We start from the raw sequence: 20,387 nt of genomic DNA, 5'->3' as shown, positions 1-20,387 counted from the left end.
AGGACCCAACCAAGAGTCTCAGCCTCCAGCCCCCAGCCGGCATGTCTTGCCACCAGAAGGCGGGCCCAGCTTCTGGAGTCCCCTGCCCTGTGAGGTAGGGCAGGGCCCACGCAAGGCTGGAGCGATCCTGGGAAAAACAGCGAGGCTTTGTTTAAACCTCACCTCCTGCCCAGGAGCCACCCACGCACCCCAGAGAGGTGAGCAGCTCATGCCGTGCCTCTGGCCAACCAGGTGACGGGGAAGGCAGCAAACTCTGGGACAGCCGGACTCTTGGCTACATGAAGAAATCAGTCGCCCTGTGTTCTTTGGAATCAGGCTAGATTAGAACAAGCAACTGCATGCTTTCTTAACAAAGCAGGTCTAGGGGACTTCTCTGGCGGTCCAGTGGTTGAGACGCTCCGCACTTCCACTCCAGGGGTCACGGGTTCGATCCTTGGTCAGGGAACTAAGATCCTTCCTGCCACATCCCCCCCCCACCAAAAAAAAAAAGGCAGGTCCAAAGGTGCCCGGGCAGCTTTTCAGGCCTCCATGCACCCTCTGTGCCCCTGTGTCCCTTGTGTATCCCTGCACCACCTGAGTGCCACCCCCCTCACCCTGCTCACTGCTCAGGGGTGTCCCTCCTTTACACCCCACATGTCCATTCATCCTGTGCTCTAGCTTTTACACTTTCTTTTATCACCACCCATGGTAAGAATTACATTTTATTTTTATTGCTTTTTTGGCCCTTAAGTACAGAGAATTGATTTAATCATAATTTTTGGCTCAAGACCCACTCTCATCATTGATCTGTTAATGACCCATTTACATTTATGCAGCTTTATTTTATTTTTTGGCCACGCCAAGCGGCTTGTGGGATCTTAGTTCCCTGACCAGGGATTGAACCCGGGCTCTTGGCAGTGAAAGTGCAGAGTCCTAACCACTGGACCGCCAGGGAAATCCCTTTACTTAGTTATTTTAAATAATCTAATAAGCACCTATGAACCCATCACCTAAAATAAAAAGCTAGCATTTTGACAATAACCAGCATCTAAGCACACGGTCCCTCCTAGGAACCCATTCAGTTTCCCCAAAATAGAGGAAATCATCACCCAGAATCCTGTGTCATGGTTCCCATACTTTCCTCTTTCTATAGTAAAAAAAAGTTTTCTGTATTCTTGAAAGTACCATCAGCCCTCCGTATACTCGAGTTCTGCATCCGACGATTCAGCCACAGATGGAAAATATTCAGAAAAAATTTTTCCAGAAAGTTTCAAAAGGCAAGACTTGAATTTGCCCCATTGGCAACTATTTACATAGTATTTACATTGTATTAGGTATTATAAGTAATCTAGAGATGATTTAAAGTATTCAGGAGGATATGGGTAAGCTATATGCAAATACTACACCATTTTGTATAAGGCACTTGAGCATCCTCACATTTTGGTATCTGTGGGGATGCTAGAACCAATCCCCCACAGATGCGGAGGAACAACTGTAAATATTTCTATTTTAGTTGTTTTTAACATATATCTTTGGGGATTAATCTTTGGGGATTTTTTTTTCACTTAAATATTGCAGTTTATCCATGTTATCTTGTTGCTGTACTTCACTTGTCTTTGACTGTTGTATGATATTCCACTGGGGGCTATATCATGGTGTATTCATGCATTCTCTCATTGATAGGCATTTGGGTTGTTTCCATGGTTTTTCTGTTGTGACCAGTGCTGCAGTGAACACTCTTATACCTGTCTTCTACTGTCTTGTGGACCCGTTTCTCTTGGAAATACACCTAGGAGTGGAATTGCTGGATAAAGCTAGGTGAATGTTCAGCTTTAGAGAAAATGCCAAACTCTTTCCAAAGTCACTGTACCGATTTGCAATCCCATCAGCAGTGTAGAAATTTGTAAATGCACTATTTGTATTGTCAGGCTTCTTACTGGCTGGCCAAAAAGTTTGTTCAGGTTTTTCTGTAAGATGCTATGGAAAAACCTAAATGAACTTTTTGGCCAACCCAATTTTTTTTTTTTTTTTTTAACTGAATAGGTATAAAATGGTAACTCATTCTAGCCTTGATTTGCATTTTCCTGATCACTGAGGATGCTGAACATCTTTTCGTGTGTTTCCTCCCCGGTGAAACACCTGCTCTCACCTCGCCCCCCTCGCCCACACTTCCATTGTGCTGTTCCTTTTGTGGTTTGTGGGAGTTCATTGTGATTCTTGACACTAATCTTGTCAGGGCATCATGAAAACCTGCTCCCAGTTTGTAATCTGACTTTTCACATTCTTTGAGCTGTCTTTGAGGGAACCAGAGTTCTTAAGTGTAATACAGTCAGATTTAGCAATCATTTATAGTTAATGCTTTTTTGTGTTCTGTTTAACACAGAGGGGTGTCTATGTTAAGACACCTAATCCTCATCCTAAGGTCTAAAAAGACATTCGTCTCTATTTTCTACTAGGAGTCTTAAAATTTGTTTTTGACATTTAAGTTCTTTTAATCTATTAGGAGGTGATTTTGTGTGTGTGCACGCATGTGTGCGTGTGTATGTGTGAAGTAGAATCCAACTTTTCACATGGAGAATTTTTTTTTCTGGTTTCACCTTTCCCCACTGCTCTGACATGCCCTGTCATGTGGGAGTCTGTGTCTGGGCTTTCTCTTCTGTTCCATTTGTCACTTTGTGTGTGTCCTTCACCCAATGCCACATTGTCTTGGTTACTACAGCTCCATCTGGAAGGACAAGTCCGCCCTGCCTGTTCTTCTTCAGACTCATCTTGGCTGTTCTTGGAGAAATACATTTTATTGATACACTGTAACCTACTCACATACACAGATACATAACCTCACAACAATCTCCAGAACGTCCTTTACCTCAGTGTGCTCTGATTATTTTTGTTCTACCCTAGTTCATTTTTGAAGAATTCTGGGGATCATCCACTAAATCAATTTCATAGACAGTGATGCACAGTTTCAAAAATTGTATTCCTCTAGCCGTACTGGATGGCCAGGACCTAACATGAACATCCATTCATTCAACAAATATTTATGGTCATGTATAAACATACCGGCACTGTATTAACTGTACTTCCTGCCAGGAAGCAATAGAAAAGAAAAGAGACCCAGCTCAGGCCCGGACATCATCTTTCTTAAATCTTGGCTAAACAAGTTCACAGAAAAGGTCTCTAGGGAATGATCTGGAAGCTGCCTTCGGCAAGATGAGTTAGCAGGATAAAGACAACAGGATTGAGCTGTCCGGCAAAGGGAATAAACAGCAGCGAGTGTAAAGACCCTGAGGCATGAAAGACCTGGGAGGACGCCAGTGCGGCTGCAGCACAGAGGAGGGGAAGAAGAATCCTGCTAAGACAGAGGCCGTGGTAAGAAGGTGGATTTTTTTTTTTTTTTTCCCTAGGAGCAATGACATGCATTGAAGGATTTTAAGGATGGAAGTGATTTAATCTTGTTTGTGTTTAAAAATCTTTCTGTTCCTGGTAAAGCCCAGGGTGGCAGCAGGGGTCAGGGCAGGAGTGGACTCAGGAGCCGGTTGGAAGGCCATGCTGATACCATGCTGTTACTCATGCTGTTCCAGCTGCCTGATTTCGCATCCCGCCCCCGCCCCAATCTTCATCCTCCAAGCCTCAATCCAACCTCCTGGACCTGCCAGCAGAAGTGGGAGTTCCCTCCTGGCTGACCCCAGAGCACTTTCTTAGCTCATGCTGATCTTAGAGCACACACCCTACCACACCCTGTGGTCATTCATCTACATTTCTTGACGAGAGAGAGGAGTTCTGTGTCCCCAGCATGTGGCACAGCACCTGTGCTGGGTAAGACCCTCAACAAGAGCTGAAATGTTGAAATGCACACCCTCCCCACTCCCACCCCCGCGGCTCAGCCAGAGAAGCGGACAGAGCCCTTCAGTTTGGGAGAACTGTGTGCAACCAGAGGGAAGGGCCCAAATATCTGAAGCCCAGAGACAGGTGTACTGAAAGGATGGGGTGAAGGCTTTTCTGATTGATTTTTTGTTTTTATTGGAAACAGCTCTAAGGGTCCCAGGGAAAAGGATCCTCTGAAAGGCTGGCAAACAGATCACCTTTGAATGTTGAGAGCAAAAACATTATAGTTGTCCTGCCCTCTCTCCAGAAGCTGGATTCTCCACAGTTCGCAGGAATGGCCCAGTATGTCTTCAAGCCCATGGCCACCCTCCTCCTGGTACCTCCCATATCAAGCCCAGCCTGGCCTCAGCAGGTGCTAGAGAGCTGGAGATCCTAGTCAAGGAAGCTGGTGACCCTGACCCAATCACCTACCCTCTCTGTGCCTCAGTTCCCATCTGTCAGAAGAATAATGCCTTCCTCAGAATGTCACGAGGATTAAGGGACTTCCCTGGCGGTCCAGTGGTTCAGACTCTGCACTTCCATTGCAAGGGGCATGGGTTTGATCCCTGGTTGGGGAGCTAAGATCCCACATGCCATGCAGCAAGGCAAAAAAAAAAAAAAGAAAAGAAAAGTCACAAAGATTAAATCCTTACTAAAGGTCTGATCGCACCTGGCCCAGGGCCTGGCACAAAGCTCAGCAAGGTGGTTATGCTTCCTTCTGCCCCTTCCAAGGACAAGGCCACCCCTGCATGATGAGCTCAAAGGGCAAATACAAATGAAAACTGAGAGGCTTAATTCTCCTTATTGAAAATAAGAGAAGAGGCTTCCCCCTCTTCATCTTCTTTCAGAATTTCTTTCTCTGTCCTTTTCAAATGTATGGAAATCTTTTTAATGGCTAAATAAGCCACTTGCCAGTCGCACAACTGGTTGCTCAAAGATGGGGAAGGGGAAGTGACCGCTTAGTGGTGGAGGGGCTGTGGATACGCCACCCCCACGTCTATGTATGCCGCTCTGACAGAAGATGTTACTTTGAGCTGAAGGAATTTGAGAAGCAGGTTCAGGAAGGACTCTCTGACCTCCCCCTTCTCCCTGAAGCCAGTCACAAGGCCCTCATGTGAGAGATGCCCTCCCTGTACCCAGAGGAAAGGAGCATCCTTATCTCCAAGGGCAGGGGGACTCAGAGGGATCCGAATGGACCGGCCTTGCTCTGTTTCCCCCAGTAACTACCCTTAGCTCTTCCCTTTCGTCCTATCACGTTTTTCCATGACTGTCCATTCTTCATCCAACCTCATATAAAAACACTCAGGTTTAACCATTTCTTTGGGTCTTCATTTCCTTTTGAAGGTTCCTGTGTCACGTAAAACTTGTATTAAATAGATTTGTTAGCTTTTCTCCTGTTAATCTGTCTCTCACCAGTCCATTTTACAGGGCCCCAGCCAGAGAACCGAGAAAGGTATTAGAAAAAAGTGTTTCCTGGGACTTCCCTGGTGGTGCAGTGGTGGCACGGGACCACTGCGCTTCCACTGCAGGGAGCACAGTTTCGATCCCTGGTTAGGGAACGAAGGTCCCACAAGCTGTGTAGCCGAAAAAAAAGTTTTTCCTCCCCGTACAATGGGTGCGGGGTTTCTTTGGGGGGCAATGAAAGTGTTTTGGAACTAGATAGTGGTGATGGTTGCACACACTGTAAATGTACTACATGCCTCTGAATTTTACATTTTAAATGGTTAATATGTGTTACGTGAATTTCACCTAATAAAAAAGAGTGCGAGAATTCCTCTGCTTTGGTGGACCCCCTCCCTCCAGGCTTGGCTCCTGGGGTCTGGGGCAACTGCCCAGGCACAGACCTCACCCTTCGCCTCCAGGTGGTGAACTCGGTCTAGTGGTGCTTGGTCAAGGTCAGAGGTCAAGGTCGGAGGCGTGATGTAGGGTTTTAGGCTGAGCTCCCGCCCTGAGCTTTATTTGCTTGCTGCCCAGAGGCCTTTGTCCCTCTCGAGGGAAAGAACCAAAGGCTGATAAGGTGGCTTTGGCCACTTGGGGAGGGGAGCTCAGCCCCACCTCAGCCTCTTACAAACAACCGAGGGCTGGAGACAGGGCCTGAGAATCAGAAGCAGGGGGGCTCCGTTTTCCACAGGTGCCCCGGATGGAGCAGAGGATGAGGAGAGAGGCTGTGGGTGGAAACAGACGTGGGCTCAGTGACCCCCGGACACTGAAGGTGTCCCCTCCGGGCTGCCTCGTCCCTGAGCCCCTTCCCTGCACACTAGTTGTAAAACCTCAGCTCTTTCCCTCGCAGAGGGACAGTGCCTCCCAGCTTCCTTTACTGCAACCTGTGAGGTCGACGCCACAGGCCCTTCGCACAGCTGAGGAGAACAGGCTCAGGAAGAGGTGGAGATGCGGAGCCAGAGAGGGGCACCCTGGCGCCGTCCCAGGCCCCCTTCCCTCCCCTGGGTTTGTTATCGGTTACCCGCCTAGTTTGAGCGGAGCTGCAGGAGGGAGCCCCATCCTGTTCCACGCCTGCAGCAGGCCTGGTCTGTATCTGCTAGGTCTCTACATAGCTGGTGAGTGAATGAAGGAACAGAGAGGTGCAGTGACTTGCCCGAGGTCACCCAGCCAGGAAGCTGCAGAGCTGGGAACTGAACTTAGCTCATCTGGCTTCTAGGCTGGGCTGCTGCCACTTCTGGTCCCTAGCACCAGCCTGAGGTCCCATTAAATTTGGAGACACTTCTGACAGGGAAGTGGAGGAGGGGCCAGGAAGCTGGTGGTCAGGGGCCACAGAGGGTGACGCTTGTAATCTTATCTAGGACATGGTGACAGCTCAGCAAGCCCTGGCAATTCTGAAGTGAGAGGAGGGCTGTCTCGGTGCTCTCCAGTCTTCTCAGGGCCCACACACCCTCTCCCCCAGCCAATGTGGTGTCGCCCAGGCCTGCTCTGCTGGGCAGCCCTTCACGACCAACATCTTCTCAGCCCACACCCTTTCAAGTCTTGCCTATTCCATGTCCCTTCCCTTGGGGCTTTGGCTGGCTGATAGCAACCACTTATTGAGCACCTACTGTGTGCTGGGAGCTACGCCATGCTTTGCAAATTTTATCTCATTGAGTCTTAACAATAGTCAGCAAGGGGAAGTATTGTTATCCCCATTTTACGGATGAGAAAAGTGATGCTAAAAAGAATTGCACACTTTAAATGGGTGAAGTATCTGACATGTGAATTACATCTCAATACATTCGCTATATTAAAATAACCAAACATTTTAAAAATAAAATGGGGCCCCCATACACAACCAAACAAATCACATGGCTTTAGAATCACACCTGAGAGAGCTGAGGAGGGAAACAGGATTTTACGTCCTATTGCCATGCAAAGGGAAACCAAGGCACTTGGAAGTGTCTCCCTACCCCGAAGTGCCCCCAGGAAGGGCCCAGATTTTCCCCTTTCGCCCAGGCTGGTCCTGCCTCCAGCCTCGTGTATATGATGAGTCCCCAGCTGCCCCGGGGGGTTGCTGGTGGGCGTGTGGGCCTTGGCCTCCGCAAAGCCCCGACAGAAGATGAAGCGCAGTGCTCACCTGTACGATCCGCACAGGACGTATCTCCAGTCCGAGATGATGAACTTGTCCTGGATTTGGCCGGCGAACTTCCTGCCTGATTTGGCGCAGTACACCTCTCCTTCCACGCTCCGGACAGAAACGTTCTGTTGCAAGGGAAGTCAAGGTGTCCTCGCTAATTGCGTATCCAGAAATACGCACTTGCCTAAGAAAACTTCTGGAAGGATGCTCGCCAAGAGTAAACGGGTTATTGCTAGTTGGTGAGATTGTGGGCCATTGTTATGTTTTCCTTGGCTGAATTTTCTAAATTTTCTTCAATGTTCTGACATTATTTGAGTAATGGGAGAAAAACGAAGAAGAAGAAAAGAAAAGAAAGGGGAGATGGTAGAATACAAACAAAGCAGAAAATAGAAGGAAGATGAGGGCCTGGTGTCCACAGAGCCCTCCGTCCAGGTTCCCATGGCCCACAGAGGTCTGGCAAGCCCAGCCTCGCCCTGTAAGTGGCTTTAGTGACATGAGTCCCTGACTCCAGGCTGGTCAGAGGAAAGGCCCAGTGCAATCGGGGGGGGGGGGGCTTTGTGGAGACCTCAATGGACCCTAGATTGCTCTAAGAAAAGGTGTGGCCACAACCCAAATTGTGGCCCTGTTTGTCCCTTTCCTCCCCAGCAGCACCCGCTGCTCTAGCCCTCAAGCCAGCACCCCTGGAAGCTGAAGAAATGAAAGGGCAGGTGAGGCAGGGGGATGTCAGAGGCCGGCAGGACGCTCCTGGTGCCGAGAATGCCCACTGGTAGCTGGGCGGGCTCTGGGAAGGGGATGCCCAGCGCCTCTAACCACTCCTTCCAGCCTCTCCACAAGCTCCAGGGGTGGTGGGAACAGGGCCACGTCCTGTCCCTTGGTGCAGTGGGTGTGGGCCACGAGGACAAGGCCTGCACTGACTCTCTGGACCTGTTTCGATGGCCTCATGCTGAGGCCGTGTGATCCACGTTACGTCAAGCGGACCCAGCAGTCGGGGGACCTGAGGCCTGTGGCGACCGGAGGTGCCTGAACTCAGCTGCATCCCGGTCAGGGTGGAGGGGAAGGGAAGGAGGAAGGCGAGGAGGCTGGGGTCTCCTGAGGCTGACCTGCCTGAGCTGGGGGGCAGTCACCAAGGAAACCACCTGTCAGCTGTTCAGCTGGGTCTGTTTGTGAAAGCTGTGGGCGGTTTCACGTTAGAGCTTGAATTAGCTGCCCCAAATTTGCCGTGACTAAATGAACCCTCATCTCTGGGTTTCCCTTCTCCTTGCCGGAAGAAGGAAGTGAGGAGTTTGGTTAAGTCCAAGAGGATCAGCATCCTGTTGGAGCCATGGAGTCCTAAAGATGCATCACACAGGTCCTGGATGTCTCCCTGCCCCGGAAGTGCAGCCACTGGGTCTCCTCAGCTGAGAGGAGAAAAGGCAGAGGTCGGGCCCCCTTATCCTTCCCAGCCCCCAGTGGATCTGTGTGAGCTCAAAGGGCTATGAGCGGGAATGATGGAAATCTCTTCCAGGCCAGGTCCTAAAGACATCCCTCGGAATCCTCCCTCCCTCTCCCTCCCCGTCACTATGTCTCGGGGGCCGTGTATTCCTTATGGTGCAGCTACAAGATGAGGGAGGGCCGTCTGAAGTGGACTTTGAGCAAGAAAGAAACGTGTATTATGTTAAGCCATTGAGATGGGGGCATGCGTTACCACAGCGTAGCCTATTCTATCCTAACACAAAATACCTTTTACACTGTTACGGGACCCTACCTTGAGGTGACTGTCAGAGACCTGGGCTTTGTCACACATCTCCTGGAAGAGCTTCACGCCTCCCTGGTCCAGGAGCACACAGACGGACACTCCGCGCTTGTTGGCCGCCTCTAGGATGTCACAGAAGATCTCCACGTCCGTGAACGCATCCATCAGGATGGCCAGGACCTGGGCCAGGGCAGAGGGGTCGGACACCAGAGAGTCAGGGCCGGGTGCTGACTTCTTTCAGCCAAACTCCCTCAGTCCCAGCCGGCCTGGAAGAGCTGTTCCCTTTGCTGCTAAGCTGGAGGGGGGAGGGTGTGACAGGGCAGGACTCAAGGAGGGGCGCAGAGCTGCAGTGCGGCCCTGCCTCTGTCCTGAGGCCACCTCTCCAGCCCCACCCCAGATCCTCTGGCCTCTCCACCCACTGCTGGAGTGGAGAGTGCGGAGGAGAAAGGGGAGATAAGCAAAAAGAGGAGGCAGAGGGGGAAGATGAGGCCAAGGGAAGGTGGCCTGGCAGGGTCACAGGAGAGGGACAGATTTAAAGTCACAGGCTCTCAGCCATTTGGAGCTTTAAGGCACTCTAGGGCCACTGGCTTTCAAATGTTTTTAAGCCGTGGAATCCTCGCCTCAAACAAAATCCCTGTGGAGACCCCAGGGGATATAAACTAGACTAGACTGAGCTGCCCCAGTGGGATGGAGAAGGGAGTCCGGCTCAGCCAGCAGGTACTGCATCCTCCATCACAGCAGAAACTTGGGGGGTGGGGGGCCCTAGATACCCAACAACGGGGAGGGACGTATGTGTTCCTGCCTGCCAGACACCCGTTCCTCCTCCTCCTGCCAGCAGCACCCCAGGCTCACTTTATTTTATTTTTGGCCACACCGTGCGACTTGTGGGATCATAGTTCCCCAGCCAGGGATGGACCCCGGGCCCCTGCAGTGGAAGCGCCCAGTCCTAACCACTGGACCGCCAGGGAACTCCCCCAAGCTCACTTTAAGGAATTACCTCTGCTCCACCATCCATGTGCTTTGGGTGGAGTTACTGCCGTGCTCTGGATTGGGTGCGGGGGAGGCACACTGAAGCCAGGCCACTGGCCACAGGGATTGGCCCAAAGGTGGTCACATGACATGTTTTCCTCATGGGAGTCAGCCCAGGACTATTGCTGGGACTCCTGGGGAAATGAGGCATTCCTTCTACTGGGATGGCTTAGCTAGTGGATTATAAACTACAGCTGCTGGCAGCCATCTTGCCCCATGTGGGGACAGCCTGCCTGAAAGCAAAGCCGGATCTGGAGAAACCAGGGCTAAGAGGTGGAGACAGATGCCCAGCAGCGTCCTTTCAACATCTGGTTTCAGTTACCCCCAAAGCCAATCCTATGCTTGACTTGTCCACTGAGGATGTCAATGTATGGTCCTCTTCTTAAGCTTTTTGGGGTTACTTTCTGTGATGTTGTGACTTATAATAAGAAATGTATATTTGGTCTTCATATCAGTTTCTGACACAGAGCTCCTAATACCCTTGGAATTTCCAAGGTGATGAGAGCTGAGAGCAATAAAGGGGTCTTTTGTTATGTTAATGAGGCGACTTTCAGGCCTAAGGGCATTGGCACTTAAGGATGCAGGAGCTCTTTGCCAGGAGAACCGACCTTGTGATCAGAGGGTTGGAACTCTTAGTCTAACCCCACAGCCTCTGGTGGAGAAGGAAGGAGCTGGAGGTTAATCAGTCACCAATGGCCAATGATTTGATCAATCACACCAATGTAATGAAGCTCCATAAACACCCAAAAGGAGGGGGTTCAGAAAGCATCTCGTTGTTGGACACGTGAGGGTTTAGGGAGATTGGTGCACTCAGAGAGATGCACTATGCATCTCTTCCATCCGGCTGTTCCTGAGTTATATCCTTTTATAATAAACCGGTACTCTATTAAGGAAAACGTTTCTCTGACTGCTCTCAGCCACTCTAGCAAATTGATCAAACCCAAGGAGGGGGTTGTTGGAATCTCGAATCCGTAGCTAGTTGGTCAGAAGCACAGGTGACAATCTCGGCTTGCGATTGGCGTGAATTGAGTTGTAGGACACCCAGCTGATGTCCAAGAATTGCTTGGTGCTGTGGGAAAGGCTCCCACACAGTGGAATGGAACAGAACTAGAACTTTTTGTCACTCAATCAAAAGTCCTTCCTAGTACCTACATTGTGGTGTGTTGAGAAGTGGATTATTAGGCAGCCAGTAAAAATGATCATTATAATGATTACATAGAAACTATAGGACTTCCCTGGTAGTGCAGTGGTTAAGAATCTACCTGCCAATGCAGGGGACATGGGTTCGAGCCCTGGTCCAGGAAGATCCCACATGCCGCGGAGCAACTAAGCCCGGGCACCATAACTACTGAGCCCGCGTGGCACAACTACTGAAGCCCGTGCGCCACAACTGCTGAAGCCCACACACCTAGAGCCCATGCTCCGCAACAAGAGAAGCCACTGCAATGAGAAGCCTGCACACCGCAATGAAGAGTAACCCCCACTTGCCACAACTAGAGAAAGCCCATGCGCAGCAATGAAGACCCAATGCAGCCAAAAATAAATAAATTTATTTAAAAAAAAAACTATAAAGCATGGTGAAATGTTAAAGTAAAACTTGCTGTTTAATATATGCTCACCAAATGTGCATTAACAATTAATGAATTAAGTGGAAAAAAAACCCAAAACCACAGCACAAAATGATAGCATGTCCATTATGATTGCCAGCAAGGGAAGGTGGTGTACAGATAGATGAGTGCAAAGCCAAAACTAACAGTCATATTTGGATGGGGGACTATGGCGATCTTTTCTTCAACATTACCTGTAATAATAATGTTCAACCACTTTTCTACTAATTACAATAAATTTTTTTGACCATCAACATCTGAGAAGTAGCAAGGGCAAGAATAGTGTCATGGAGACAGGTGAAGGAGATGGCTGGTACCCACTCGGCGCTGACTTTCTGCTCAGTTGATGTGGGTGTCTGGACAGGGGAGGGAACTGCGAAGAAATTGCTCACCCTGGGCTAGAGGTCACTAGAGATGTTCTAATAGTGAGGCCCATGATCCTTTAGAACCATGGCCCCGTTAACACAATTAAGTGTATGTGCACATTTAAGCTTATGGCACCAATAAGGTCCTCTCTCCTGAAAGATAAATGCCTCCTCATCCAACGTATTGGCAAAAGAGACAATTCTCTCTCCCCAGGAGGTCAGTAAATCCTCCCAGTTGTGTTCCAGTGAGTCTTTGTTGTCAGAGACAGGGCTGGTAAGCAGGTGACCGATTGACAGAGAAGGGGAGAGGTTTGCAAAAAACCCAGTGTCCTGATTTAAGCGATGCTTGGAAGGACAGGCTCATGATATCTAGGTTTATCTTGTTTGCCTCCTTTTGGGATTGCCTCCCAGCTGGATCGATTCAAGGCCAATAACTTCTTCCATCCCCTACGTGGGCGTCCTACCTCACAGGGTGTAGTGTGTTGATCAATCAGGTCCCAAAAGGTGTGTCCGCATCCTAACCACCAGAACCGTGGATGTGACCTCATTTGGAAAAAAGGTCTTTGCAGATGTAATTAAGATTCTCAAGATGAGATCATCCTGGGCTTTCTGGTGAACCCTAGATCTAATGACAAGTGTTCTTATAAAAGACACTCAGAGGAGAGACAGGGAGAAGAGGATAAGGCCATATAAGGACGGAGGCAGAGACTGGACTTCTGTAGCCACAAGCCAAGACTCGCCTGAGCCACCAGCAGCTGGGAGAGGAGGAAAGGATCCTCCCCTCGAGTTTTTCGAGGGAGTATGGCCCAGCTGACACCTTGATTTTGGACTTCTGGCCTCCAGAACTGTGAAAGAATACTTATCTGTGTTTTGTTTTGGTTTTTTTTTTAAGGTTTTTTGGGGTTTTTTTTTTTGATAAATTTATTTCATTTTATTTTTGGCTGCGTTGGTTGGGTCTTCGTTGCTGTGTGCAGGCTTTCTCTAGTTGTGGTGAGCGGGGGCTACTCTTCATTGCGGTGCGCATGCTTATTGCGGTGGATTCTCTTGTTGCAGAGCACGGGCTCTAGGCACGCAGGCTTCGGTAGTGGTGGCACGTGGGCTCAGTAGTTGTGGCTCGCGGGCTCTAGAGCACAGGCTCAGTAGTTGTGGCGCACGGGCTTCGTTGCTCCACGACATGTGGGATCTTCCCGGACCAGGGCTTGAACCCGTGTTCCCTGCATTGGCAGGCGGATTCTTAACCACTGTGCCATGAGGGAAGCCCTTATCTGTTGTTTTGAGCCACGAAATGTGTGATAATTTGTTACAGCAGCCCTAGGAAACTAATACAGAGCAGTAGCACATAATCCAGGGGAAGAACGATCTACTGGGAGATAGGGAACTTTAGCTCCAGCTGTGGTGCTAGTGGAGGCTAGCTGAGTGCCTTCGGACAACTCACTTACCATCTCTGGGCCTCAGTTTCTTTACCTATAAAACATTGCACGATAGAAGAGCATTAGCTGTCATGTAAGTTGGGTCTAACCGTAAGCCCAGGTAATATAAATGGAAGCATATGCAAAAGTAAAGTGCGTAGTTAAAATATGATTGTGATTTTTATATGCATTATTCTTGAGCAAGTGTGGATACTGTTAGAATAACACCATGAGAGAATGACAACACAATGTTGTTTTAATTCAGGTTATGGGAGAGGGTTAAAATCAGTGCCCACACCACTATGGGCATAAGAAAGAAACAGAGTAGGGTTCCTGTTAGGGCCAATCAGATGGCCCACCCCAGAGGTGTGGGGTTGGCTGAGAACGGGAAGGAGATACTTCCCGTGCTAAGGAAGGAAGTTGGCCTGGGAGCGCTGCCTGGCCGGTGGGCTCTGGGAATCTGGAGTTTCAGTGAGATGGCGGGGCCCAGCCAGGGGGCTGCTGGTCCGCTAGGGTGATACCCACAGACAGGGGTCATCCTGCGGGGACCTCAAATCCTGGCTGAGAATCCCTCACTACCTGCCTGGCAGACGTGAGTTCCTCATGGGCTGGAAATCCTGCTGCTTTGGGAACGGCAGGGGGCAGGAGGGGAAAGAGGATTTGGGTGCTGGTGGGACCACCAAGCATGCTGGGGCCAGGTGTTGGAGGCACTTAGCACCCCGTGGCCCACTCTGTGCTTCGATTGCTCCTCTTCCCTCTTTCTCTCCTGTGTGCTGATGCCCCCTTTTTGAGCTGGCTTTTGCTGGATGAGTAATAACAGCAGCAACTCTTTCTCGAGCACCTACTCTCAGCCGTATGTTCGTCCCTTGTAACCTTCACAACACCATTACCCTGGCTTCCCGGGTGAAGAGCCAGGAGTGCAGAGATGTTAAGTAACTTTACAAAAGCTGGAATGCGAGGAGATGCCCCAGACCCCAACCCAGAGCCATGCTCCCAGCCAGTCTGCTGCAGGCCTAAGAGAAGGACTCTGATCTCTGTTTACATCAGATACAGCCTGTCCCTCCTCTGCTTGTGGGTTAGGATGGGCCAAGGAGGGAGAGTCAAGCCCTGGGAGGGTTGGGGGACCCCAGAGAAGAACTCAAAGAGAGTGTGTACAGAAGAAGGGAAGGGGGCCCAGTTGGACGCCCCCCCCCATCATCTATCTGCTGACCACAGTGCGGGGGAGCCAACAGCCCTTAAAAAGGCTGCAGTGAGAGGACCATCCCCCTGCAACCACATGCTCCCACCTGCTTGTGTCGCCTCTGGGTGTGCCGGTGGTCCCCTCCCTCACTGCCAATCTGGAGCAGTGACAATATGCCAGCGCTGAGCCCCGGCTCCCAGAGGGGGAGAGGGACCTACTCTAGAGAACTCCCGTGGGAAGGGAGACAGGCCAATCACAGATCCCAGGAGGATGCCGGGGGGGCAGGGAGCACCTCTGCTGGCCCTTGTGGGCTGTCCCACCCCACTCTGGCGGGACCTAGATGGGACCTGGGCTGGGTATAGGCACTCCGTTGCCCGGAGACCCCACGGGCCTGGCAGGCTGGACCCGTCTCTCCCAGGTCTGCCCGTCCCTCGGCGGCCCTTGTCGGGGGAACAACCGGAAACCTCGCCCTGGGGACCCTGGTGGTGTTCGAGGCCCTGGAATCCCAGTTGTCAGGCATGGGGCAGACCTGCTCATCAGCTCCCTGGGGGCGCAGTAGGGGTGGGGGCAGGATTGTGCAGTTCCTGCTCAGATTTCTTGCTGTGTCCCGTCCCTCCACCCTTGTCCCTTGTTCAGCCGCTCCCAGGGCAGGGGCTCAGCCTGAAAAGGTGGTCCTTGACACCTAGGGGTGGGGGGAGCTTCTTTGGGACCTTCTCACAGCTGCCCCCTTGGTCCTCTGCATGCTCCCCCCACTCTCCCCCCACCTCCCCAGAGAACTGAATAGATTTTTCTCTCTGCAGTGAAAGGGAGAGGGAGAGGGGATCGAGCAGCAACAGGGGGCTTGCCTGCTCAAGTTCTCCAACTTTTCGGTCTTGGGACCCCTTTACACTCTTAAAAATTACTGAGGATTCCAAAGAGCTTTGGTTTATGTGGATTGTAACTACTGACACTTGTCAAATTAGAAACAAACTGAGAAAATTCTTAATGTTTATTAGTTATTTTAAAATAACTAATATTCCTTACTTAAAACAATATTAAGCCCATTACATGTTAACATAAATAACAATTTTAAAGCAAAAATAACTATACTTTCCAAAACAACAGCAAAATGGAGTGAGCAGAATGGCATTATTTTACAGTTTTGCAACTCTCTGTGGTGCCTGGCTTAGCAGGAGACAGCTGGTTCTCACATCGGCTTCTGTAGCAATCTGTTGTGATGTGTTGTTGGGAAGGAGATATATAAAGATAGTCCGGCCTCACACAGATAAGTGGTTAGAAAGGGCAGGACCTCCCAGACCCATTGGAAGGGTTTTGGAACTCTCAGGGATGCTGGACCACACTTGGAGGATGGATAATTCATGTTTTTTGTTTTCTGTATTTTATGACACTTTGACATCCCAGCGCCAACTGATTACTAGAGATAACCAGCACCTCGACTGGTGCAGCCTGTGATATGCTGACCAAGCAATCCAGAGCCATGTCCCAAGCCTCCTTTACCTGACCCTCCAGCATCCAGACAGTATTTCCCTGCCCAGCCTAAATCACCCCAGTGCCAGCTATGGGACAACCAGGGACCATATGTGGCCCAGAGCCTGCTAGAATTATTCAAACTAGCTAATCCTAAACTGTTCACCTGGCCCTGCCTTGCCTTTCCTGCAAAACCACAATAAAGGCTTGTGCCTGTGTGTTCCCCTGGCTCCTTCTGCCTCCTGATGGACCCTGGTGCTCCCGGTGTGGCCCTGCATGGTGTGTGGTGCCTCCTGCTTCTAGGAAACTGTGAGTAAAAACCTCTTCCTTCGTGACAGTCCTTTCCACGTCTCCCTACCTCTAGGTCATCCAGACCTCTCACTCCTCTTGACGTCTGCATTTGACACACCCTAGACCTGGAATTCCTTTACGTCCCCTCTCTGCCCAGCAAACTCTTACTCAGCCTTTGAGACTCAACTCAGAGGCCACCTCTTCTGTGAAGCCTGCCTTAGTCACCCTCCCCTCTGCTCCCTGGCACAAAGCATTGCTCAAGCCCAGCACTGCCATCCACCAGTGTCCCCTCTCTTCCCACCTCTCCCCTAAGGGCAGGTGGCTGGAGGGAGGGAGGCCTCTTGTTCTGCTCTGTCATCCTGGGTTCAGGGCCTGACCAGTGAATTCAGCTTTGTGGAGTAAAGGAATGAGAGCACGAAGGGAAAGAGGGAGAACTCCTGCCCCCTAGGGAGCAGAAGCTGCTCCGGGGAACACCCAGCAGGCTGGCTCCGTTCGTTCCCCTCTCTTCTCTTCTCGAGGGGGCTGAAGCCACAGGAGAGGGAGAAGACAAACCCCCTGTCCTCCCTCTGTGTGGACACAGCCTACTTCCATCTACAGCCTGTGGCTGGGGATCCAGCCCCCGCTGGCGTCTCTGTGGGAACAGGTCACCGGTCACTCCTGAGCCCTCTGTGTGTGTGTGTGTGTGTGTGTGTGTGTGTGTGTGTGGTGTTGTGTGTGTGTGTGTGTTGTGTATGGGAGTGGTATTGCAAACTGCCTGCAGGAGTCTGACAGGTAACAAAATGGGTGAAGTTCATCACGGCCTGGGACAACAGGGAGTGGTGGGGACTGCCGCAAAGGCGACCCACCCAAAGAGGTGACCTCAACTCAGCGCCAACAGAGCCAGGTCTTCCGACTTGCAAAGAGGAGCCGGAAATTCTTACTTTCAGGTGAAATCTTCTGATTTTTAAGTGTTGTCCTAAATTTGTAACATACTGTGTTGATACAGCGAAGGACAGCAGCAGGCCTCAAGGCCGCAGAGGTGAAGAGAGGGAAGCCTCTCTAGGTGGGGTAGGGGAAGGGGAAGCACTCAGCCAGGGGATGATGTTTCACAAGCCCCAACCTGGCTTCTTTCCAGGGAGTCTCACTCACCCTTTGAGCTGCAGCTGCGGTTGAGAATTTCGCCAACACCACTGGTCCCACCCCTCAGGAGAGCACTGAACTTCAGCACAGAGACCAGAGGTAGCACACTTAGGAACAAGCCCTGGGAGCTGGAAGGGGCCCCTTAGTCCAGTGTGGGATCTGGGGCCTGGGGAGGTCAAGGGACCTGCCCTGCGTTGTGCAGCCCACCCCAGGCAGTGCGGGCGCTCCTGGCTGCCTGCCTGAGCCCACCTGTCAGTTCCTGATGCTGCCTCGCCAGGGAAGCATGCAATGCTGCTCTGAAGTAGCCCAGCAGCGTGAAAAGCCAATACTCCACCCCTTGTCACCTTCTATTTTATTCTCCAGAGCTCCACTCCCTCCCTCCCCGTTTGAGCACAGCTTCCCCACTCCTGGTGGCTTCTTCTGGAGCCATGAGATTACACACACTATTAGACGTGGGAGGGGATTCTGTCACGAGAGTGGGATCTCAGCAGAAAATGAGCTTAAATATCAGTTTGTTCTTTTTTGAACTCTTTTAAATGTAACAAAATAAATCATTTTAGTGATGAGAGAGACTCTTTACAGATGACAAAGTCCTTTCCTTGGAGTCCACTCTCACCCCTGCCCCTGCAGCTTCAGGAGGGTGGAGGGGCACCCATACCCCTGTGCTGAATGGTCATTTTGTGCACCTGGGTAGAATGATCTGGAGTCCCTCCCCCATTCCCCGGGGGAGCAGGCAGCCCCTATGGGCCCGCAGTTCCAGGAGCATTGGGAGAACTCCCGACCAAATGCCAGACCGGTGCCTGAAATTCTGCCAGCTAAGCTCTGGCCTTGAAGGATTTTTCTTCTTCTAAAGTCACTTATTAAAATGTAAACACTCTGGGGAGGGAGAAACCTTCTCTGCTGCCTCCTCTGTCCTCTGCCTGACCGCAGGTTGGATTCAAGCGCTGCACTGAATTTGTGGGCAGACAGGTCTAAGCTGAGTCTGAGAGGAAACGGGATGAGTTTGTGTCCCAGTGGAGTGGCCCCTTCATTCAGAAACACAGAAGTGAGGCACCTCGCCTAGCCTGGGGAACTCAGGAAAGGCTTCCTGAGAACGGGACTTCAGTGCTGGGTCCTGAGAAGGAGTAGGTGTTAAGGGAAAAGCAGGGAAGGTGAGGGGGCTCCAGACAGAAGGAACAGCATGTGCAGAGGCCTCAAGACAGAACCTGATGTGTTTGAGAATCTGCAGGTCACTCAGGATTGAGTGGCAGGAGGTGGAAGAGGAGCTGGAGAGGTCGTGAGCCATGCTACGGAGTCTGCTGGTCCCACTGGGGGCAACTGGGAGCCACTGAAGGCTCTAAGCAGCGAAGGGACCAAGTTAAATTTGAAGTATAGAAAAAGTGTCTACAGCAGCTTGGAGACTAGGTGGTCGGGATCAAGATGGAAGAGGAGGGTCAGGTGGGTGTTGGTGGCCGGGACCCAGATTGTGACAAATGGGGTCAGGAAGTCAGTGATCTAGGGCAAGGCAGAGAGTAGCATCCCTGGTTCCATCCTAAGCTCCAATCACCTGGACCCCATCCCTTAGAGCAGGACACACACCTCTCTCCTTTCCTCCACCAGTCCCTCCACCCCGTGGCCAAGGAGACGCAGACTCCGCCATCGCTACCTGGCTGGTCCGGGTGATGCAGCGGCGGATGAGGTCCCTGATGTTGTTGTGCTTGTCCGTCTGGAAGTACACGGTGACGCTGGACTTTTCCTTCAGGTAGGGCTTCTCGGCTGAGGCCCAGGCGTGCAGCAAGGCCGGCTCGCTGCCCTCTGAGGCCACAGGGAAGTAGGTACTTGATGGCAGGGAGCAGGAGTCGAGTCCCTTGGAAGCTGCTTCGGCCCCTCCTGGGGGCTCCAGGGCAGAGGGGGGCTCCTTGGCCTGGGCCTGGATGTACTGGGCCTCCACCGAGGACAAGAAGTCCACCTCGCCTTCCTGGCTGAGCACCCGCCAGTAGGCCTCGGGACCCCCATCCAAGAGGGCATCTGTGGCCAGCCGGGCACTCTCATTGTCACTGAAGTCAGCCCTGGCTTGCCGGACCCACTGGCTCTTGACATCTTCCAGGCGTTTCTGGAGCTTGCCCACGTGCCTTGCCCGGCTCATGCTGCCCTGTCCCTGAGTCGTGTGGGGGGCAGCTGGCACCTGAGCTCTTCCTGATGTCAGGGGCAAGCGGGCCACACCACCCAGGAGGAGCGGGGCTCACAGCACTTCTGGAAAGCACCCACTCCTAGCACTGGTGTGCGGCCAGCATCCAGGATTACCTGCTCCAAGGCAATCCTGCTCTCCTGAGCAGTGCTTCACAGAGATCATCACCCACTGCCAGGGGTTGGTTTATCTCTGAGCGACGCCCGCCCTGCCTGCGGGCCAGCAGGGCTGGCTCTATCACGCCTGGGCACACTCAGCCCTGGGAGACTTCTTCTCCTCCCAGCAGCCAAGGTGAGCCGGCTTTCCAGCTTGTTGTGCAATTCTCCCGAGACCCTCAGGCCCCATTTACAAAGCAAGCAGCCTCTCCCAGCACCGTCACCGCTGTGCCTCAGGTCCCCTCCTGTGCTCCTCATTTCAGACGCCAGTTGGTTCAAAGACAATTTCCCTGATGGGCCCCTGAGATCTACCATCCATCCTGTCCCCATGTGAGGAGGGAAGCTGGATGCCCGCCAGGCAGAACTGTTCACCAGGCACTTCTTCTTTCTCTTGGTAACACCCCAAGTTCCCAGCCCTCCCCGTTCTCTGGGAAAGCCTTCTCTCCCATCTCTCTTCCCTTATT

General features: G+C 51.5%; 1 protein-coding gene across 2 annotated transcripts in view; it reads right to left on the bottom strand.

The window, feature by feature from the left end:
- Positions 1-19,726, bottom strand: part of FAM83A (family with sequence similarity 83 member A) — a gene marked incomplete at its 5' end in the record, with an annotated part of 34,348 nt that extends 14,622 nt beyond the window's left edge. Inside the window, 3 exons of one of the 2 annotated variants that reach the window (XM_082433214.1) lie at positions 7,403-7,527; positions 9,147-9,314; positions 19,247-19,726. In XM_082433214.1, coding sequence (XP_082289340.1) covers positions 7,403-7,527; positions 9,147-9,314; positions 19,247-19,726 — 773 coding nt within the window. The remainder of the gene's footprint in view (positions 1-7,402; positions 7,528-9,146; positions 9,315-19,246) is intronic. The other variant, XM_082433215.1, reaches the window with a different exon arrangement.
- Positions 19,727-20,387: the final 661 nt, after the last annotated feature.

This window comes from Balaenoptera physalus (genome assembly GCF_965194825.1).
Source record: "Balaenoptera physalus genome assembly, chromosome: 17".
In the NCBI taxonomy this organism is placed as follows: Eukaryota; Metazoa; Chordata; class Mammalia; order Artiodactyla; family Balaenopteridae; genus Balaenoptera; species Balaenoptera physalus.
This window is presented reverse-complemented; position numbering and strand designations above follow the sequence as displayed.